Here is a 19,755-nt window from a genome sequence, read left to right on the forward strand (position 1 = left end):
AGCCAATGGGAAGCCAGAGTCGGTGGAGGGAGCCGGGAGCGGAGAGGCCATTGGTTGGAGTTTTCCAGGAGCGAGGCCAATTAGAACAAGAACAGAGGAACCCGGCAGCCAATGGACGGCGCCTCCCGGGGCGGGAGCAAAGAGACAAGGAAATGCTGTCACCGAGGTTAACACGCACGTGGAGGTTTGTTAAAGGTATAGGGACTGCAGCGGCCCAGGCGGGAGGGGCAATGGAGGAGCCCCTGGGGGCTTGTGGAGATAGTCAGTATTAAGAGGCCCCCCTCTAGCAGATGCCCGAAGGCTAGCTTAGAGATTGGCGGTCTGCAAAGGACAAACGGAAAATGGAATTAGGGGCCAGACTATGAGGCAAAGTGTAGTGGAGACACAGAAAGGGGCGATCTGGTGGGGGGATGAAATTTGGGCTCGAGAGTGGGAGAGGCTGAAATGTGACTTCGGGTCTCGTGGGATAGGCGTGTGTATATAGTGTGTGAGTATGGGGAGGTACTCTGGTGTCTGGGAGGATCAGTTGGGTCAGGAGGAGACTATGGGTAAGAAAGCAGATGGCCTGATGGGAAAGGGGAAGAGGGAAATGTGGGATCAAACTATCCCAGATGAGAACCATCTTCCTCTTTCAGCTCTGAACTGCTGCTCTCCAGCCTCATTTCTGTAATGCAGGTCAGAGCATGCTCCTCCCTTTCCTCATGGTTTCCTCTTTTGTGGTTGCCCCAGAGCTCATACTACCCAGTGTTCCAGTAGATGGAAAGATTGCCCCACCGCTCCAGGGCCACCTCTCTCTTTGTTGTTTCTCCTTTTTCACATTTTGCCCCTTCTAGGTAGTTGGAGTCACCAACCATAATTAAAGGCACAGGGGAGCAGGTTGCCATGCAAAGTCACTTCCAGGCTGTGGACTAGGGGCTGAGTAATAGGACACTTGCCAGTGCCCATTCCAGCTTTGACTTGGCTGGGCAGCTTAGGGTCAAGGCCTCTCTGTAGTCCTTCCTGAACATCAAGAGGGGGAGCTGCAAGAGCCTTTTAGGCAGGCACCCCAGGCCTGTGTCAGGTAAGGGGAACGTCCCTGCCCTGCCCAGGTGTTTGCATTACTGCCAAGCTTCATTAAGCCCTGCATTAGATGACTGTCATTCTTTATTACGTGCTCGTAGCTTGAGCCAAATGGCATCTGGAAGACAATTTTGCTGCAAAGAAATAATTCATCTCAAGGTTTAATGATGTTGATCAATGGATTCTCCACTGGTTGAAATTTTTTTGTGTGGCCATCATTTTTCTCTATTGACACAACTGAGAGAGAGGTGACTGGACTTTCTTTCTTGTTGAGATTGTTCTTCCACATATGACCATTGCTTCCCTCCTCCCTGCATTTGAACCTGGATAAGCAGTGATTAGTACTCTTCAGCTCACATGATTTTGTTCATGGGGCTACACTCTTAGCACTGCTGGGTTATGCGACCCTGGGCCCAGATTCTGGGGCACGAAGACTAGGATCATTTGAATGACTTGCTTAAAATTTAAAAGCCAAGGGCTCAGTGTAGTGGGGAAGACATGTGTTAAAGACCAGGCACTGAGCTAGGTCTGAGAATATGAAGATAAAGGTGCATGGTTCCTGCCCACAGGGAGCTTACACTCTATAGGGGGAGACAGATCTGTAAACTGAGGATTTACAGGAAGTTTAACAGATGTATCTGCAAGGTAAAGGGAGCAAAAATGAGAACGTGGTCTCCAAGGGTTACGCAGTTGGGAAAGGCTTCATAAAGGGAACAGACGTTTGATTTGTCTTAATGAGTAAGTGTTCTCCAGATGGGGAAAGAACAGTCATTCCAGGAAGAGGGAGTAACTTGAGTGTGATACTGCCAGAGCAAGGTAGTGAGAAAACAGGCCAGGCAAGGAGGCAGGGGCTAGGTGACAGCTAAAGATCAGACAGGTGGCAAGGGCCAGCTTTAGATCTCTCTTCTCAGTTTTCATCCTGTGCTGCTGTCGAACCAGGGTGTCTAATTCCTAGTTTTTTAAGGCCAGGTAGCACGAAAAAGTACTAGATTCTGACAGCCTCTTCCATCCTTGGCTGTTAGTGAGGAAATTTACAACTAGTTGCCCTTTTTTTTTTTAAACTTGTTGCCTTTTTATATTTCCCCTTTGTCTTGAAGATAATCAGTAGGCTTGTATTATGCTTTTCTGCCTAGTGGAATTTGGTGTCTAGATCACAAAGGGGCCCTGCAGTGCAAACCACAGTGGGGACATGATGCCCGCTGTGGGTGCTGCTCCTCCTGTGACCCCAAGCAAGGGGTTTGACTTCTTGGGAGAAATGAATTTCTTTTTTACTGCTTTTCTTAAATATTTTGCTTACCACCCCCCAACTTTGTAAATTTACTAATCTTTTCTTGGAGGTCTTTAATGAATAGAAGCTATATTGCAATACTGCATTGTACAGAGACACCCCAGTTTCTCAATATGCAGCAAAAGGTTGGAGACATTGTTTGGGGACTATGCCTTGCCTGTTTTCTATTGCCTATTTTCTATTGCCTATTATTTCTTGCCTGTTTTCATAAATGCATAAATGCTTTTGCATTTATGTTCCTAAATCACCATTTTTAGTCTAATTGTTTGATTAAATTATACATTTCAGTTACATCTTGGTGGCTGGATTTTTGTTTGGGGACTTGGCTCTGGTTACCAGTAGGTGATGGGCAAAGGAGGGTGAGGCAGTGGCAGGGAGACATTGGGAGATGCTGTTCTCTAAGCTAGAGCTGGGAATGGGGAGCCTGATGCCTGAGTTTGGGAGGTATGAAGTGGAGAGAAACGATTTAACTCAGCAGGATGCCTTTAGGTGAGCTGGGCGGTGAGTGAAAGTGAAGTTGCTCAGTCGTGTCCAACTCTTTGCGACCCCATGGACTGTAGCCTACCATGCTCCTCCATCCATGGGATTTTCCAGGCAAGAATACTAGAGTGGGTTGCCATTTCCTTCTCCAGAGGATCTTCCCAACCCAGGGATTGAACCCGGGTCTCCCACATTGTAGACAGACGCCTTACTGTCTGAGCCACCAGGGAAGGTGCTATTCTTTAAAGTGAGGGCATGTTGGAGCAGAGGTTTCAGGGAAAGATGAAGTCGCCATCAGGCCTGTTGAGTGTGAGGGTTTATGGGACAACCACGTGTGGTCAGGCTGAAAAAGCCCTTCTGAAGCTGGGGGAGAGGTCTAGACTGATGGGATGGTTTAGGTGTCATGAGCCTCCAAGGTGGCACTTGAAGCCACAGGGAAGGATGAGAATGTCTGGGAAGGGAGGGGAACCTGGGGGAGTTAATGATGCTTGTGCAGTACAGCCCCCAGCTTTCCAGGGAACCAACAGCAGGCTGAAACCAACCCCAGGTTTACTGGGGGCCCAAATCTCAGGAATTCTCTGGCCCGGCCTTGGGTGAACTCAGCCTGGAGCCTCAGAACGCACAGAGGGGTACTTGGTGCTCTGTTGGCAGATGCCTGAACCCTCAGTGTGGTTACCAGGGGACCCAGAGCGGGGTGCAAGGCGGCTAACCCTTACCTAAGTGTCCCACTTGCGGTTATGGGGTTAACCCCTCATGTGATCCTTTTCACGTGCTCACGGGCTGCTTCCCAAATATGTCCCTTCGTTTTCATATGTGTACCCCATGAGAAGCTCCTTCATGGGAAGGACTCCTTAATGTCCCCGGCTCCTTCTCACAATCCCAGCCAGGAAATGCTAATGTGTAATATTTATGCATAATCTGCTTTTCTTAAGCTTCTCTGAACCTGGTGAGTGGAGCTTGGGGTTTTGGGCATCTGGTAGGACTGGAGGGATGTTAAGGTTTCCAAGGCTGAGTGAGCTCTGGGGCGTCTATCTTAGCCCCAGCACTGAGTGAGCCACAGGAGCGGGAGGAGGCCTGATGGGGTCTCAGCAGGCCCAAAGGACATGACCTTGTGGCTCCTTAGTTTTATTTAAGGACTCCTGGTCAATTGTCTTGGCCTGACCTGTGGTCATTTATTTCCTCTTGCCCAGGATCCCAGTGAGCAGGTATCTGATGCTCCTCTCCAAGCCCTGATTCTCTGCTTCTCCCTCCATTCTTTGCTTTCTTTTCACCCACACTTCTGTTCTTTATTCCATCCTCCCAGGCTCACTTCCTGCTCTTCTACTCCCTGAGGGCCCCTTCACTAGGAAACCCAACTGTCACCTGTCCTGAGATTATTGCAGTTCCTTGAGTAGCAGTTCCCAGCCCCAGAGACCTTGGTCAGATCACAAAAGGTCCCTGACCCCCAAGTTAGATTCCCTGAATCCACCACCATCTAGACCTCGGCCACAAGCCCCTGATGGGTCCAGTGACCTGAGCTGCTACAGGTGGCTCCCATCATTAAATTCAAGTGCAGGGCCTCAAAGGGTAATTGTCAAGATGGGCTTAGTAGTTTGAAGGATGCCTGAGGTCTACTTGCTGGTTTAGTTAGGAAAAAATCGTGCCCAGTGTGCCTTCAGGAGAGGAGCGTCTTTCCCAGACCCCTTTTATTCAGCCTCATAATCCTAGTATCTGGGATGGGTGAGCTGCAGCATTGAGCATCACTGAACAGACAAGAGAGGTGGCCTTGGAGCACTGGACCCTGGGCGGGGAACTCCGACTGTGTGACCCCCACTCTCACGCTGCTGGGGGTGGCCTGATGGGGGTGTCATTTTCAACCAGGGCCAATCAGGTGTCCTGGGGAGGCCTCTGGCCTGGAGTGAGCTTGGGCTGCATCACTCTAACAGTCCCCAACCCTGCAACTCTTTTTTTTTTTTTTTTCCCACCCCTGCAACTCTTAAGTCTCAGTAAGGGATAGATTGAAGCAGATGAGGCCTAATTACCACTGGGTCTCTCTGTTCTTTCCTCAGGCCATTAGCCATGCCAGGCAGAATGCATCTTCCTGCTCCCCTTCTAACTCAGGCATCCCATAGGAGGTAGAGATGATCAGGTATGTGTCTCACTGGAGAAGGGAAACCCTGAGTGACAGCATGCTGTTCTGCCCGTTAGGGACTGGCACCTCATTTCCAAAGGATGCCGAGGAGTCAGGTCAGCTTCCACCCTTGAAGCATAAACCACAGTTCCCAGGAAAGGGTAGTTCTTTGTGCCTGAGAGCAAAGCCGGTGGGGAACATGTGGCAGAAAGAGATCAGTTGTTAACATTCCCCTTCTTTCCGCCAGTCCCAATCCAGAAGACAGTAAGACAGCTTTCTGGTCACACACTCCATGCTTGAGAGTGGATGAATATACCTCACGTCTTCTGCCTCCTGCCAGTGCAAGCGATGAGAGGTGGGGCTGCTGGGCTAGGTAGGAGGCTTCATGTCAGGGATGTCAGTAGTGGGTCTGGTATCACTCAAAGGGCTTAAGTATGCTTGTTGGACGGGCCTCCCTACCTTAATAAGTCATCAGGGCAGAAAAACCTGTGATGCATCTTTTTATTTCTTCAGCTGATTTGAGGGTGTTCAGGCTCTAAAGACAAGGTGTTTGCTTGCAAAAATGCAGGCTGCTGGTGGCAGAGGAAACTGAGTTAAGGGGGTGGAGAGCTCCAAGCGAGCCCTGCCACTCCTGCACAGAACGCTACCATGGCTGGATCCTTCTGAGGCTGGTTACGAGGAATTGTTGATGTAAGAAGAGCACATACCTTTCTCTATATGCTTGAGAACAACTTATCTCTTCTCCTTCAGGCCAGATGCTCTTCAGGCCCTTCCTAGGTTTAAACACAGGTACTGAACTGGCTCTAATCTCAGCCTGCCTACCATCACGAGGCCGGATCTCCTCATAGCCTTGCCCCATCCCCACCCCTCCAAAAATTCAGATCTGCAGTAAAAACCAAAATTAGCCTGCTGCCTTCCCTGGGGTGCTGGGGTGAGGGGATAGAAGAAAAACAGAATCTGTGGCCAGGGTTCTCTCTCGAGCTGGGTTCTGGCCTGGCCCTCCACTCTGGGAAGGGGTCTTGGGGAATTGTTTTCTCCAGATTCTTTAGCCTTCTGCAAGTGACTGAGGTGAAGTCCTTTTGGGTTTCTCTCCCAAGCTTCTTATTAACGGGCTCGGAGGCCAAAGCTCTCCTCCGGCGGTTGGAGAGTTGAGTGGAGGAATTCACATGCTGGTAAGGAAGGCATTGCTATTGACTTGAGCCTGTGGACAGAGTCTGCCTGCTTTGATCTGGGCAAAACCAGGCAAAACAAAGCAGAAACTCCTGCACCAAGCCCAGCCCTCTGGAGTCCCACCAGGTGGTCTGGGGGCTTGTGCCAAAGCCAGGTCCATGTGGCTGAGGCCCTTTCTGGGCTGCGTCCTGGATTTGCCAAGGGCAGAAGGGCAAGGCCCCACCCTGGTCCCAGTGTGGATTGCTCTGAAGAGACCAGGGCTCCCTTCTCAGGATTCCCTGCTACCAGGGAAAAGACAAAGGAAGCTGCATTGCCAAGTTGCAGATTTTGCCTCAGGCAACTAAATTTATTAGCAAGAAAAAATTTTTGTCAGCCCAGCGCTGACCAACAAAGTACATCGTTAATAAAGGATAACAAATCTGTCACTTAATTCATAAAACATACCTCAAGCAGTTACAACTAAAAATAAAGTTGGATTTTTGTTTTAATTTAAAAGCCTCAAAAATAACAAGCAATATGTTTTTAAACATGTAGTAGACACAATTGTCTATTATACAATATACACTGTACACAAGTAGGGCTCGGGCTGGTCAGGGTGGGGGAGATGATGGGGAGAGGGAGGAGGTTCAGGATGGGAAGGTGTTTCATCTGAATCCAGATTTGAGTTGAAATGCTGTGTCATTTAGAAAAGAGAATTGCTAAAGTGAGAAAAAAAATTCATATGCTCATCATTGCCCCCCAAAAACCCTAAACTAAAAGCAGGCATGGGGGAGGTGAGTAGCAAGGACAGGAAGAAGGGAGCAATTAAATAAACGTCTTTAAAGCACACACACTACACAGTGTTCATCATCGGAAGTAGAGTATAAGGCAACGCTCTCCATAGAAAAAGGGGGATCAGGGAGTGGGTGGGTAGCTTTACTTTTAAATAGAAAGTTGGAATGTGCTGGAGGAGAGTCAGGGTGGGGTGGGGCGTGTGGAGTGGAGGCGGACTGGCTGCCAGTGGAGCCCTGGGTGCAGGGCCCCGGACGTCCAGGCGCCCGCAGTGGCCGACGGGGCCAGGGAGGTACAGGAGAGGGAGGGGGCATGGCACGATGCGACTCCGGCAGTGTTGGGGGGAGGGGGCTCACTTTGCTCCTCGACGGAGTGAAATTCATGTTTTTCCTTTGGAAATAAGGGTTCCCACTCGTCCTGATTTAGAACGTCTCATTGGGCATGGCCAGTGTCCATGGTTTGGGCAGGCCAGGAGCTTGTGGTGAGAGGGGAGGGCCAGGGCGGAGCCAAGGGGCTTCAGAAGGAGGTGCATATGGGGCAGCAGAGCCCCTTCCTGTGGGGACAGTTGCACAATAGGAACGGGGGTTGAGGAGGGCCCATGACAGCGTGGGCCTCCTTTCTGCCAGAGGCCCAGGCAGGTCTGCATCTGTGGGGCCTCTGCCTCAGTTGGCCTTACAAGTTCTTCGTGACCAGGTGGGTCTTGTAATGCTTGGTGAGGTGGTCACTCCTCATGAAGCGCTTCTGACACTGGGCACACTCGAAGCGTTTGTCCCCTGGGAAGAGGAGATGCCTGTCACTCACAGATATGTGTCCCTCTGCCTAACCCCGGCTCAAAGCCCTCTCCCCTCTGACCTGCCAGCCTGAGCACTAACAGCCCAAATCACACCCACCAACCGGGCTGGGTTAGCTACTGTTCTGAGTATTGACTCTGAGGCTACAGAGGGTGGGTGAGACCTGCCCCTCCTACTGGCCTCGTGTCCCAGGCCCAGGGCACGTGTCTGCTCACTGGGAGCATCTGCCAGAATAGCAGTTCTCAAAGCATGTGCTGTGGACCACTGGAGGCAGCCAGGTTTTAAGTGGTAGATGGATGAACATTTTTCTACTTTATAGTTTTGTATTTATTTGTCAGTACATTAAAACACTTAGTTATGGTCTCAAGTCTGTGATGTGAAAAGTTAATCCTTCACTGGACATAAAAGAGTAAAAATAGTGAAATGATTTAAGGAAAATCATTTGTTAAATAACAGTAGGAAAGCTGGGAGCCAGAGGGCCTGGGCTGAACCAGCTCCACCAGTCACTGGCTATGTGACCCTGCGCCCGCTCCATGCCTCAGAAAATGGGCAAAATCATAGTACTGTTCGCATCGAGTCGTATGGCAATTAAATTAGTTAATGAGAAAATGTCTAGGAGATTGCAAGACTGAACATCGACATCTTAGGAATCAGTGAACTAAAATGGATGGGAATGAGTGAATTTAATTCAGATAACCAATTCCTTAGAAGAAACAGAGTAGCCCTCATAGTCTACAAAGAGCCCGAAATGCAGTACTTGGGTGCAACCTCATAGACAACAGTATGATCTTGGCTTGTTTCCAAAGTAAACCATTCAACATCACAGTAATCCAAGTCTATGCCCTAACCACTGATGCTGAGGAAGCTGAAGCTGACCAGTTCTATAAAGACCTACAACACCTTCTAGAACTAACACCACAAAAAGATCTCCTTTTCAGTATAGGGGTGGAATATAAAAGTAGGAAGTCAAGAGAGACCTGGATTACAGGCAAGTTTGGCCTTCAAGTACAAAATTAAGCAGGGCAAAGGCTAACAGTTTTGTCAAGAGCACGCACTGGTCATAGCAAAAGACCCTTTTCTAAGAACCTAAGAGACAGCTCTATACATGGACATCACCAGATGGTCAACACCCAAATCAGACTGATTATATATTATTCTCTGTAGACAAACATAGAAAAGCTCTATACAGTCAGTAAAAACAAGACCTGGAGCTGCCTGTGGCTCAGATCATGAGCTCCTTATTGCAAAATTCAGGCTTAAATTGAATAAAGTAGGGAAAACCACTAGGCCATTCAAATAGGACCTAAATCAAATCCCTTGTGATTATACAGCAGAGGTGATGAATAGATTCAAGGGATTAGATCTGGTAGACAGAGTGCTTGAAGGACTGAGGGTGGACGGAGGTTTGTAACCTGTACAGGAGGTGGTGACCAAAACCATCCCCAAGAAAAAGTAAGAAGGCAAAATGCTTGTCTGAAGAGGCTTTACAAATAGCTGAGGAAAGAAAAGAAGCAAAAGGCAAAGGAGAAAGGGAAAGATAAACCCAACTTAATGCAGAGTTGCAGAGAATAGCAAGGAGAGATAAGAAGGTCTTCTTAAATGAACAGTGCAAAGTAGAGGAAAACAACAGAACAGGAAAGACTAGAGATCTCTTTAAGAAAACTGGATATATCAAGGGAACATTTCATGCAAGGATGGGCACGATAAAGGACAGAAACAGTAAGGATCTAACAGAAGCAGACAAGATTAAGAAGAGGTGGCAAGAATACACAGAAGACCTATACAAAAAAGATCTTAATGACCCTGATAACCATGATGGTTTGATCTTTCACCTACAGCCAGACATCCTGGAGTCTGACATCAAGTGGGCCTCAGGAAGCATTACTACAAACAAAGCTAGTGAAAATGATGGAATTCCAGGTGTGAGGAGATATTTAAAATCTTAGAAGATAATGCTGTTAAAATGCTGCAGTCGATACGTCAGTAAATTTGGAAAACTAGGCAGTGGCCACAGGACAGGAAAAGGTCAGTTTTCATTCCAATCCCAAAGAAGGGCAATGCCAAAGAACGTTCAAACTACCATACACTTGGGCTCATTTCACATACTAGCAAGGTTATGCTCAAAATCCTTCAAGCTAGGCTTCAGCAATATGTGAACTAAGAACCTCTAGATCTACAAGCTGGGTTTAGAAAAGACAGAGGAATCAGAGCTCAAACTGCTAACCTTCGCTGGATCATACAGAAAGCAAGGGAATTCCACAAAAAAAAAAAAAAATCTACTTCTGCTTCATTGACTACTACTCCTTTGACTGTGTGGATCACAACAAACTGGAAAAATTCTTAAAAAGATAATACCAGACCATCTCACCTGTCTCCTGAGAAACCTATATGCAGGTCAAGAAGCAACAATTAGAACTGGACAGGGAACAACTGACTGGGTTCAAAATTGGGAAAGGAGTACAACAAGGCTGTATATTGTCACCCTGCTTATTTAACTTACATGCAGAGTACATCACATGAAATACTGGGCTGGATGAATCACAAGCTGGAATCAAGACTGCTGGGAGAAATACCAACAACGTCAGATATGCAGATGATACCACTATAATGGCAGAAAGTGAAGAGAAACTAAAGAGCCTCTTGATAAGGGTGAAAGAGGAGAGTGAAAAAGCTGGCTTAAAACTCAACATTCAAAAAAAACTAAGATCATGGCATCCAGTCCCATCACTTCTTGGCAAATAGAAGGGGAAAAAGTGGAAGCAGTGACAGATTTTATTTTTTTGAGCTCTAAAGTCATTGCAAATGGCGACTGCAACCATGAAATTAAGACACTTGCTCCTTGGAAAGAAATCTGGACAGCATATTAAAAAGCACAGACATCACTTTGCCAACAAACGTCCATCTATTCAAAGCTATCGTTTTTCCAGTAGTCATGTACAGATGTGAGAGTTGGACTATAAAGAAGGCTGAGTGCCAAGAAATTGATACTTTCAAATTGTGATGCTAGAGAAGACTCTTAAGAGTCCCGTGGCCTACAAGGAGATCAAATCAGTCAATCCTAAAGGAAATCAACCCTGAATACTGGAAGAACTGATGCTGAAGCTGAAACTCCAATATTTTGGCCACCTGATGCAAAGTACCAACTCACTGGAAAAGACCCTGATGTTAGGAAAGATAGAAGGCAAAAGGAAAAGAGGGCAACAGAAGATGGGATGGTGAGATAGCATCACCGACTCAATGGACATGAATCTGAACAAACTCCTGGAGAGAGTGGAGGACAGAGGAGCCTGGCGTGCTGTAGTCCATGGGGTTGCAAAGAGTCAGACATGACTTAGAGACTGAACAACAACCACAAAAACATGCTTGGCACAGTGCTTGTTAAATAACTATGCAGCTGTGGCAGAAGTCATCAAGGCATGCAGTGCAAGTGACCTCACTGTGGGAAACACTGTGAAAAAGGCAAGGCTTGTGAGAACCTCCCGGGTAGTCCTGCACTGGAGAAGCAGTCTGTACCCTGCGCTCAGTGGAGCAGTACCGTGGCCAGGCCAGGAATCTCCACGTTGCTGGTGGGGAGCTGACATGGGGTGGGTTGGAGGGCGCTGCAGGGGAGGGAAGCAGACCTGTGTGGGTGCGGGCATGCCGCTGGAGCTCGTCGCTCCGTGTGAACCTCTTGCCACAGAAGAACCAGTTGCAGACAAAGGGCCGCTCGCCGGTGTGCAGGCGCACGTGAGCCCGCAGCAGGGACGTCTTACGGAAGGTCTTGCCGCAGTCGGGGATGTGGCACACGTGCTTCTTCTTGCCCTGCTCTCCAGACCTGGGAATTGGGTTGAAGGTGGGGTAGAGGAACAAGCAGAGAGTGGGAGGTAGAGATGGAGCAGGACAGGATAGAGAGAGGACGTGGGGTCAGGCCGGACAGCACAGGAAGGGGAGGAGGCCAGGTGGCAGGAACTGCTGCCTGTCCCCTCTCTGTGTTCCAGAGAGGGCTTGGGGAACAGGGCACACGCTGGGCTGGCCACCTGGCCAGTTGCCTCGAATTACCTCTTGTCCCCGTCCTTGCAGTTGGGACACGTGCAGGCCATGCGGCGCCGCTTTTCCCCAGGCTGGGTCTCTCCAGCCAGGGCCTGTTCCATCTGCAGCTGGATCTGGGTGGGGCTCAGCCCACTGATGGTCAGGTTGTTTCCAGATACATTCTGCACAGTCAGCTGCTGCTGTCCTATGGGAAGGACGGGGGCAGAGTTCAGGGTGAGGAAGCTGAAAGGTGCAGAGGAGGGAGCCTGACCCCTGTCTGGCCTCCTGCACAGGGTGAGGTTGAGAGTCATAGTGGCTAACAGTTTTCAGCCTGCTGTGTGCCAGATACCATTTTAGAGATCTTAAATGTTGGTGATGGACAGGGAGGCCTGGCGTGCTGCAATTCATGTGGTCGCCAAGAGTTGGACACGACTGAGTGACTGAACTGAACTGAAGCTTCATAAGCCCATGAAATAGGTACTGCTGCTGCTTCTGCTAAGTTGCTTCAGTCGTATCCAACTCTGTGCGATCCCATAGACGGCAGCCCATCAGGCTCCCCCGCCCCTGGGATTCTCCAGGCAAGAATACTGGAGTGGGCTGCCATCCCCTTTTACAGATGAAGAAACTGAGGCTCACAGTCACACAGCCAGAACTTGTAGAACTTGGCTCTGAACCCAGTCATCAACTTCATAGTCAATGCCCAGAACCACCATGCTACACAGGCTGAAGTCACTTCCAGACACTGCCCACCTGGGTCTTATCTTGAAACGCTTTCCCAGAATCTCCTCCAGCTTTAGATCCTTGTGAGACACCAACTCTGCTCCCAGAAAAGCATCCAGGAATTATTGTTCATAGAGGGAGAGACAGTGCCTTGCGCTCTGGAGTAAGTCAAGTCCCCCAGGACTTGCACAAAGCCATCAAAGCAGGGGAGTGCCTGCAGGTGAACTCCTCCCAGCTGCTAAACCAAAGGTGTAAAGTGCCCAAAATTCATTTGAAAGGATGAAGGGAGGAGATTCAGACAGATTCAACTACTCTGAATAGTGCCCTTCACCCAGCTAAAGAATGCAATGAACCAGTTTTGCTCAGTAACTAGTGTTTTATTAGCTGCAAGGTGGCTTTCATACTGAAGATATTACTAAATATTGCCACCGAACTGAGTGCCATACAAGCCAGTCTTGCTACCAAAGGCTCCCTTCTCTTCTATCAACCTTAAGTCAAGGCTTTTCTTCAAGTACCTTTACCCAGAGCCTCCCTTGAACATGTCTTTGGTCTGCACCAAACTATTTTGTACGCATATGTTAGCTGGAAAGTTTTCCTGAGTGCATCTTATGCTCGCCATCATATTCAAGGTCTTTAGCTGTTGGAAGGGCCAACATGTGTCTTAAACTATCTCACAAAGCTGCCATAAGGACCAAGGAACATGCTTCTGAGATGGAAGGGACCAGGCAAACATCAGGCCCATGTGTGGGATGCACAGGCATGCTGCCCACACCCCGGCCCAGGGGCCTTCCCTCACCGCCAGTGTTGGTGATGGTGACGGGCACGCCCTGGACCTGGACACCATTGATGTTGATGGTCTGCATGGCCTGGGCCGCCGCTGCCAGCTGTGCTGCGTTCAGGCTGATGATGCTCCCAGCAGGAGCGATCTTTGGCAGGGGTCGTTCTTTTCGGAGAATTGCAGCCGAGTGCTTTTTGCTGGTCCCACTCAGATGGGCAGCACGGGACGCGGGGCTGCTACAAGTGGTGGTGGAGGCAGTCGCAGCTGTTGCTGGGGGGCTGTCCTGGACAAGGACCGTCTGTACCTCACCAGAAGGCGTACGGATGTAGACCTGGGAGGGGCCAGAGAGAAAAAGTCAGTGCCCCCTGAGAGTCCTGGCACCTGCCACGTTTCAATGCAACACCATCTCCCTGCCCCAAGAAAGAAATGGGGACCTCTTTGTCCACCCAAGTCTTCTCCAACTAGCCCAGACCTACATTTGCCCGCTGCTGATGCCCAACAAACAGGGCTGATGGCATCCCTGTACTAAGCTGACAGATGTTATCTGCTGATTTGAAACAAAACAGTTTACTTAGCATAGAAAAATATAATGCCAAATCTCCGAACTGAAGAATTAGAAGGCAGCTAAATGATGATCTCACAAAAGATGCACTGTGAATGCTCTTCGAACAAATGAAAACAGCCTTTAGGAGATCCTTTTGCCACAAAGGAATCACTGGGGCAAGTGGTGAGACCTGAATGGAGTCTCTGAATTAAAAGTTAGTGTGCATCCTTGCTGGTTTTCTATGCTTGATGGTTGTGCTGTTGTTATATAGAATGTCCTTCTTGTGTATAAGAATTACACACTTTCTATAAAACATTCAGGAGTAACAGGGGCAAGATGGCAACTTATACTCAAATGATTTGTTAAAAAAAATTCTGCTATGATTTTGATTGGAGTTATTATTTTTTTTGATTGGGATTATTTTTGATCCTTGGATTATTTAGAACCAGATTTCTCAGTTAAAAGCAAACAAACCTCATGTTATCTATTATTAAGTACACATCTCATCCTCAATTTTCTGGTATGTGCCTGCCCCTTTTGAAAATCATTGCTAAAAAAAAAAAAAATCATTGCTATTTTCTGCATATCTGAAATTTCTGTTACTAGAACTTTTCTTTCTCACAATATAGAGCAGAGTCCAACACACTTTTTCTCTAAAGGGAAGATAATACATACATATTTTAGGCTACGCAGGTCTTGAGGTCTCTGTCTTACAGTGAATAACCACACAAATTGGCCAGATGTGACCTCAGGACTGAGGACTGCGAATCTCTCTCATAGAGAGTACAGTACACATTTTTAAAAACATGCATATCCTTTGACCCAATTTTAGGAATTTATTTAGTGATAAGATTGAAATTAGCCTAGAAGATCCAGAGTTAATAGCTGGGTTTTAGCTGGATAACAGACAGTACCTCAGGAAATATACGATCATTAAAACATGACGTTGTAGCGCTAATCTTTCTGCACATGTATCCTTACTTCCTTAGGAGGACCCCGATTTTAAGCCCTGTCTCCATCAGTCTCAAGACCCGGGACCTTAGGGGAGAGAGGGAGGCACCTGGAGGCTGCAGCACCTGAGCAGTCTTGCCTCAGTTCTTCACCATCAAGGTAGGTCTGATAAGGGAGGCTCACACGTGCTACAACAAATTACACTGATTCACAGAAAGCCACTTGGCAGTGTGCAATATACCAGAAGGGAGGAGGCACTTAAGGGCAGGCCTCAGATTTCCTCCCCAGGGTGCTTCTTCACCTGCACAACTCCCTACTGTCATCACTCACCCCGATGCCCTGGTTCTCTCTATAGACAGCTGGATTATAAATTCCTCCATGGCAGAAGCTGGTTTTTTATATTCAAAAAGAAATCCTTATACAATTTTAACTGTAGCCCCTGCTACACATAACATAGTGAGCCAGGGTGGAATAAGGGAAAAAAAGTGTGGGTCTGAAATCTGAGTTGAATCCTGGCTCTTTATGTTGAATCCACTTATTTGTGCTCTATTAGATCTGGATATTAATAATTTCTCTGAGTTTCAGCTTCTCCATCTGCAACATGGGCCTAATCTCTGGCTTTTACTAAATTTACACAAAGTATAAACGCTGCCCTGCAGAGCCATATAAATTTGAATATTACAGCCCCCTAATAAATGCCAAAAGTAAGTTCCTGTTTAGGTCAGCATCACAGATGGATGTATCCTAAATGTTCCTGCTATAAAGCTAGGGAGGGGTGCCTCTTCTGAACTTTTGTCATTAACAATGATTAGCATTTTTCCCATTAGTTTTCTTACTTTATATCAAATTCTATGATTCTGACTAGAATTTTTTCACTCTTACTATCATTCTGAGTATGTAGTTCTAGAATAAAAAAACGTTTTTTTTTTGCGGCATGTGGGATTTTAGTTCCTCTACAGGCATTAAACCTGTGTCCCCCTGCAGTGGAAGCAGAGTTCTAACCACTAGATTGCCAGGGGAAGTCCCTGAACTTTACATATCTGCCACCTACTCATCCCCCTACCAAAAGACTCCCCTAAAGGAAGTTTTCAAAATATGGGTATATATGCATGTTGTACTTGATTTCTAAAGACAAGCAGTATGTGGCCCTACAATCTGGCAGAAATGGGCCCTTACTACCCATCCCAAACGATCCTGACTCCCAACGCTGAGGTCAGATGGGAAGATGCACCAGCATCACCTAGAAAAGCGAGCCAAGTGGAACGGAGCATCAGCCATTTAGAGCTGAGGAGGAGAGGGAAGTGCTGCGGAAAGGTCAGCGTGATACCTGAGTAGGTGACGGCTCAGCAGCCTGGATCTGGAAGTTCTGGGAGGGCTTCTGGGGGACGGTGGGGAGTGTGGCGGACGCTGCCTGTACCACCCGCAGGGCCTGCTGTGGAATCTGCACCACCTGCTGCTGCTCGGCCTTGGGGGGCACCACCTGGACCTGCTGGACCACGGCTGGCTGGCCCCCGCCGGGGCTCTGAACAATGAGCAGGTTGTTTCCTGCTTGGATAATGTTGTCTGCGGTGGTCTCGATCAGCACCGTCTCCACCTGCTCGGCCACAGCCACAGGGGGCTGGGCGGCAGGAAGACTCTTCTTCCTGGCTTTCTTGTTAGTCTTAGACAGTGGGGCAGGGGGGCTCTCCGTGAGGAGCTGAGTGGCGGCCCCGGGGTCGCTGGTGTTCACGAGGTTGTTGACAGGCAGAGTAAGGGTCACATTGCCACCGCCACCTGTCAGCTTCACCACATTGGCCCCGCTCTGTGCCGGAGTGGTGGTCGTACTTGACTTCTGGACAGGGGCTGGCTTGATGGGGACGGGCTTGTGACTGGACGGGGACGGGGTGATGATGGCTTGGTTGGTGCCAGGGATGATCTGGATCTGGTTGGTCAGACTGGGCTGCACCTGGATGGTCTGAGGACTGCTGGCCTGGATCTGAGGGACCGCCTGGTACTGGATACTGGTGTTCGATCGGGTCCCTTTGTTGACCACGGTGGGATTCTGGATGGCAAACACCAGCTGCCCCCCAGGGTAGGACGTGCTCAGCTGTGACCCCTGAATCTGAAGTATGTTTCCCTTGGAGGACAAGATTCCAAAACTATTCTTGCTGGGGCTGAGAGGGAGAGGGGCGGGTTTGATAGGGACGAGTTTCCGTGGAGTGGGCTGGGGGGGAGCAGGAGGCGTCACCGCAGCTTCAACAGCTGGAGGGCCGATTTTGCTACATGTCGCGGCAAGCAGCGCTAAGGGAGATGGCTGGGAGTCCTGCAAAACACCAGGAGGAGACCAAGAGTGAGATGTGAGGCCTGCTGCCCAGGAGCCCCACCCTTTAGGATCCTCTCCTCCTGGCAGGCTCCTCCCCACCTGACGAGTGGGGTGCCAGCATCCTTCCCCCGCAGTTGTCCCAGTCTCCCCATCCCCAGTGGTTTCTCCACTGAGGAATTAACAGAGAAAAGGTGGAAAGTGTCCTTCTCAGGAAGGAACTCCCCAGAAGCACCCCTTGACAGGGTGAACTAGCAACATGAGCTGACCTCTTACTCCCTGGGCCGAATGGTGTCTAATGGGGACCTGGAATCACCCTCAGCTTCTAGATGGAGCTCTATTAGCCTCCACCCCACCCCAGCGATAAAGGATCCTTGAGTCATCAAGTGAGGAAGCACTGAGGCAGGGAAGGAGAGAAAGACAAGCGGAGGGGACAGGAGGAATAAACCCTTTGGAAAAGTGTTTTCCAGTGCTTGGGACATGACATTTTCGATGGAGGAGGGCTGCTCTTTCGAAGCTACAAGGAAAGAGCCTCTGGGGTACAGGGACAATCTCTGTTTTCCTTGTATGGTCAGTGGGGACTGGTGGAAGGACCTTGAGTTGCATTCTGCTTTTCCTCCTGACTCAATTGTTGCACCTTAGATGAGCTACCTTGGTTTCTTAGGTCAGAAAAAGTGAAAAACTGAACCCAACTGGTCTCATAGCCTTGGGGAGTTATAGTGAGCCAGCACAGAGCTTCAGTTGTGGTTTCATGTCAGCTTCAGCAAGTCCTTGCAGGCTAATGCAGCCCCCAACCCCCAGAGCCCACTGCCCACTCGCCTGGGTGGTAGAGGCGGCAGGCTGCAGGTAGTCACTGGGACTGACAGCGGCAGTGGCAGCCATGCTGGTCTGTGGATCTGTTGGAAGAGAAGAGATGGAGTAATACTCATGGTGCTTGACAAGAACCCTAGTCCCCTGGCCTCAGATTTTCTTTTTGCCTCTATTTGCTGTTGCTTCTCCATGAGAGGTTGATGACCTTTCCCCACACTACCCTACTCAAAGTTAGCAACCCTACAAAGACCTCTCTTTCTCAGACTTAGCCATCCAGGCTGTGAGGACAGCTGGTCCTGCCTCCACTGGGCTGTCTTCCAACCATCAAAAAGTCTAGAAGAATGTAAAGATACCAAGACTATAAAAACATGGGCTTCAGTAACTAAGCGGTGCCACCTAATGGAGCCCTCTCTGCCAGGCACTGCTGACTCTCCCCAGCTAGACTGGAGCCCCTGTACGGTGGGCAGGGGCGTCTCCCCCAGCTATTCCTGTAGCTCTGACAAGGGCTTCTGCTCACGCCTGCTGTAACCAGATGCCAAGCCAGTCTGGGAGAGAAGCATCGCTGAGCTGGGATCTCTGACAAGAAGGACACATCCACTCCATGTAAAAGTCTAGATCGCTTTATGCTCAGCCTTTATCACATGAACACAATGGCCTAGGTATCGAGCTATATACATATATAGAGAGAGCGAGCGAGCACGCATATGAATAATTACTTTAAATGAACTTATAGTTTTACATAGCATGATAGGCATGGCCCCATAGTATCACCGAGACTAGGAGAGTTAATAACAATGTAATGAGAATGAAAATTTCAAAAATCCTACTTTTTTTTATATGTGTATGTAATTCTATATATGAATACAGCAGTGAAAAAATCTATTAAAAAAAAGGCTAAAATGTTAAAAGCCATTATCTCCTGGTGGTAGATTTTTGCTTCATTTAAATAATTTTCCCCATTTTTCTGTATTTTCTCATTTCCCCACAATGAATATACTCTACTATACTTTCATTTTAAATAAGGAAAATAAAGAACATTGAGCAAGTAACGAAGGAATCTCTACTCTGAACTTAGGTCTGATCTAAGAGAAACATTAGACAAGTAAAATGGAAATCAGGGGAATCTGAGACTCTAAGCCATCTTATAGTTTATAGATCACAAGAAAAAGAGCACCATGCAGAGAGTCAGACTTGTATACACCTCAGGTTTCAGGAAGTACAGAAACAAGAAGGGCATCACTCAGAGACGGGAAGAGGCAGAACGGCTCAGGCATTGAGCGCTGGGAACCACTCACAGTTTGGCTGGTCTCTGACTTCTCTTTGGGAGAATGATTCTTAAATGAGAAAAGGTAAAGAAAAGGTAAAGCAGCAAACTGCAGCCCAGGACAGGTTAGTAAGCAGGCTTGTCAATGCCTTAGATGGTTTCCAGGCCCCGAGGCCACATGAGCTGCACTCCACAGTAGGCAGAGACTTTGCAGCAAACTGTGTGAGGAGCCAGAGGGCAGCTCTGGGCAGATTGCACAGGTGGATCCTGAAACATTACAGACACTGATCCTCAGCAAAACCCTAGAACAAATGACTAAACAGCACTACTATTACTAAGGTAAGGAAGGCAGTGATCTCAAGGAATAAGCATGGGGTTGCTAAAACCAAGTCATACTGAACAAACCTGTTTCTTTTTTATGGGGTTTTGGATGGCTACACCGAGAGAGTAGTATACAAAAGCTCTGTATCAACAGGGCATTTGATGGAAATGGTCATAGTATTCTAATGAACAAGGCAAAGAACTACATGCAGGATAATAGTCTAGTTTGGGGGCTAAGCTGAACATGCCTCCACCTAAGCGCTGAGATCCAGTCTGTCCTGAGCAGTGTGCTGCTGTGAGGTCATCCAGGGTCTCCTGCTAGAGCTGGGTCTCCCAACCGGGTCGGCAGGGTTCCCCTCGGAGGCTTTTTCTAGCAGAAAGTTTTATTCTT

At 48.4% G+C, this 19,755-nt stretch overlaps 1 protein-coding gene and 1 long non-coding RNA gene across 2 annotated transcripts in view; one reads left to right on the top strand and one right to left on the bottom strand.

Moving 5' to 3' along the window:
• The first annotated feature begins 56 nt into the window (after positions 1 to 56).
• On the top strand, positions 57 to 18,687 carry LOC139177565 (uncharacterized). Its single transcript, XR_011562051.1, has 2 exons — positions 57 to 195; positions 14,709 to 18,687. It is a non-coding gene; the product is annotated as an uncharacterized lncRNA (long non-coding RNA).
• Positions 6,574 to 19,755, bottom strand: part of SP2 (Sp2 transcription factor) — a 31,245-nt gene continuing 18,063 nt past the window's right edge. The window contains exons 2-7 of the mRNA XM_019981430.2: positions 17,789 to 17,865; positions 15,998 to 16,972; positions 13,194 to 13,506; positions 11,708 to 11,882; positions 11,290 to 11,483; positions 6,574 to 7,651 (exon numbers count right to left, since the gene is read on the bottom strand). Coding sequence (XP_019836989.2) covers positions 7,551 to 7,651; positions 11,290 to 11,483; positions 11,708 to 11,882; positions 13,194 to 13,506; positions 15,998 to 16,972; positions 17,789 to 17,865 — 1,835 coding nt within the window. The 3' untranslated portion in view covers positions 6,574 to 7,550. The remainder of the gene's footprint in view (positions 7,652 to 11,289; positions 11,484 to 11,707; positions 11,883 to 13,193; positions 13,507 to 15,997; positions 16,973 to 17,788; positions 17,866 to 19,755) is intronic.

The sequence above is a fragment of the Bos indicus genome, chromosome 19 (assembly GCF_029378745.1).
Source record: "Bos indicus isolate NIAB-ARS_2022 breed Sahiwal x Tharparkar chromosome 19, NIAB-ARS_B.indTharparkar_mat_pri_1.0, whole genome shotgun sequence".
Taxonomy (NCBI): Eukaryota; Metazoa; Chordata; class Mammalia; order Artiodactyla; family Bovidae; genus Bos; species Bos indicus.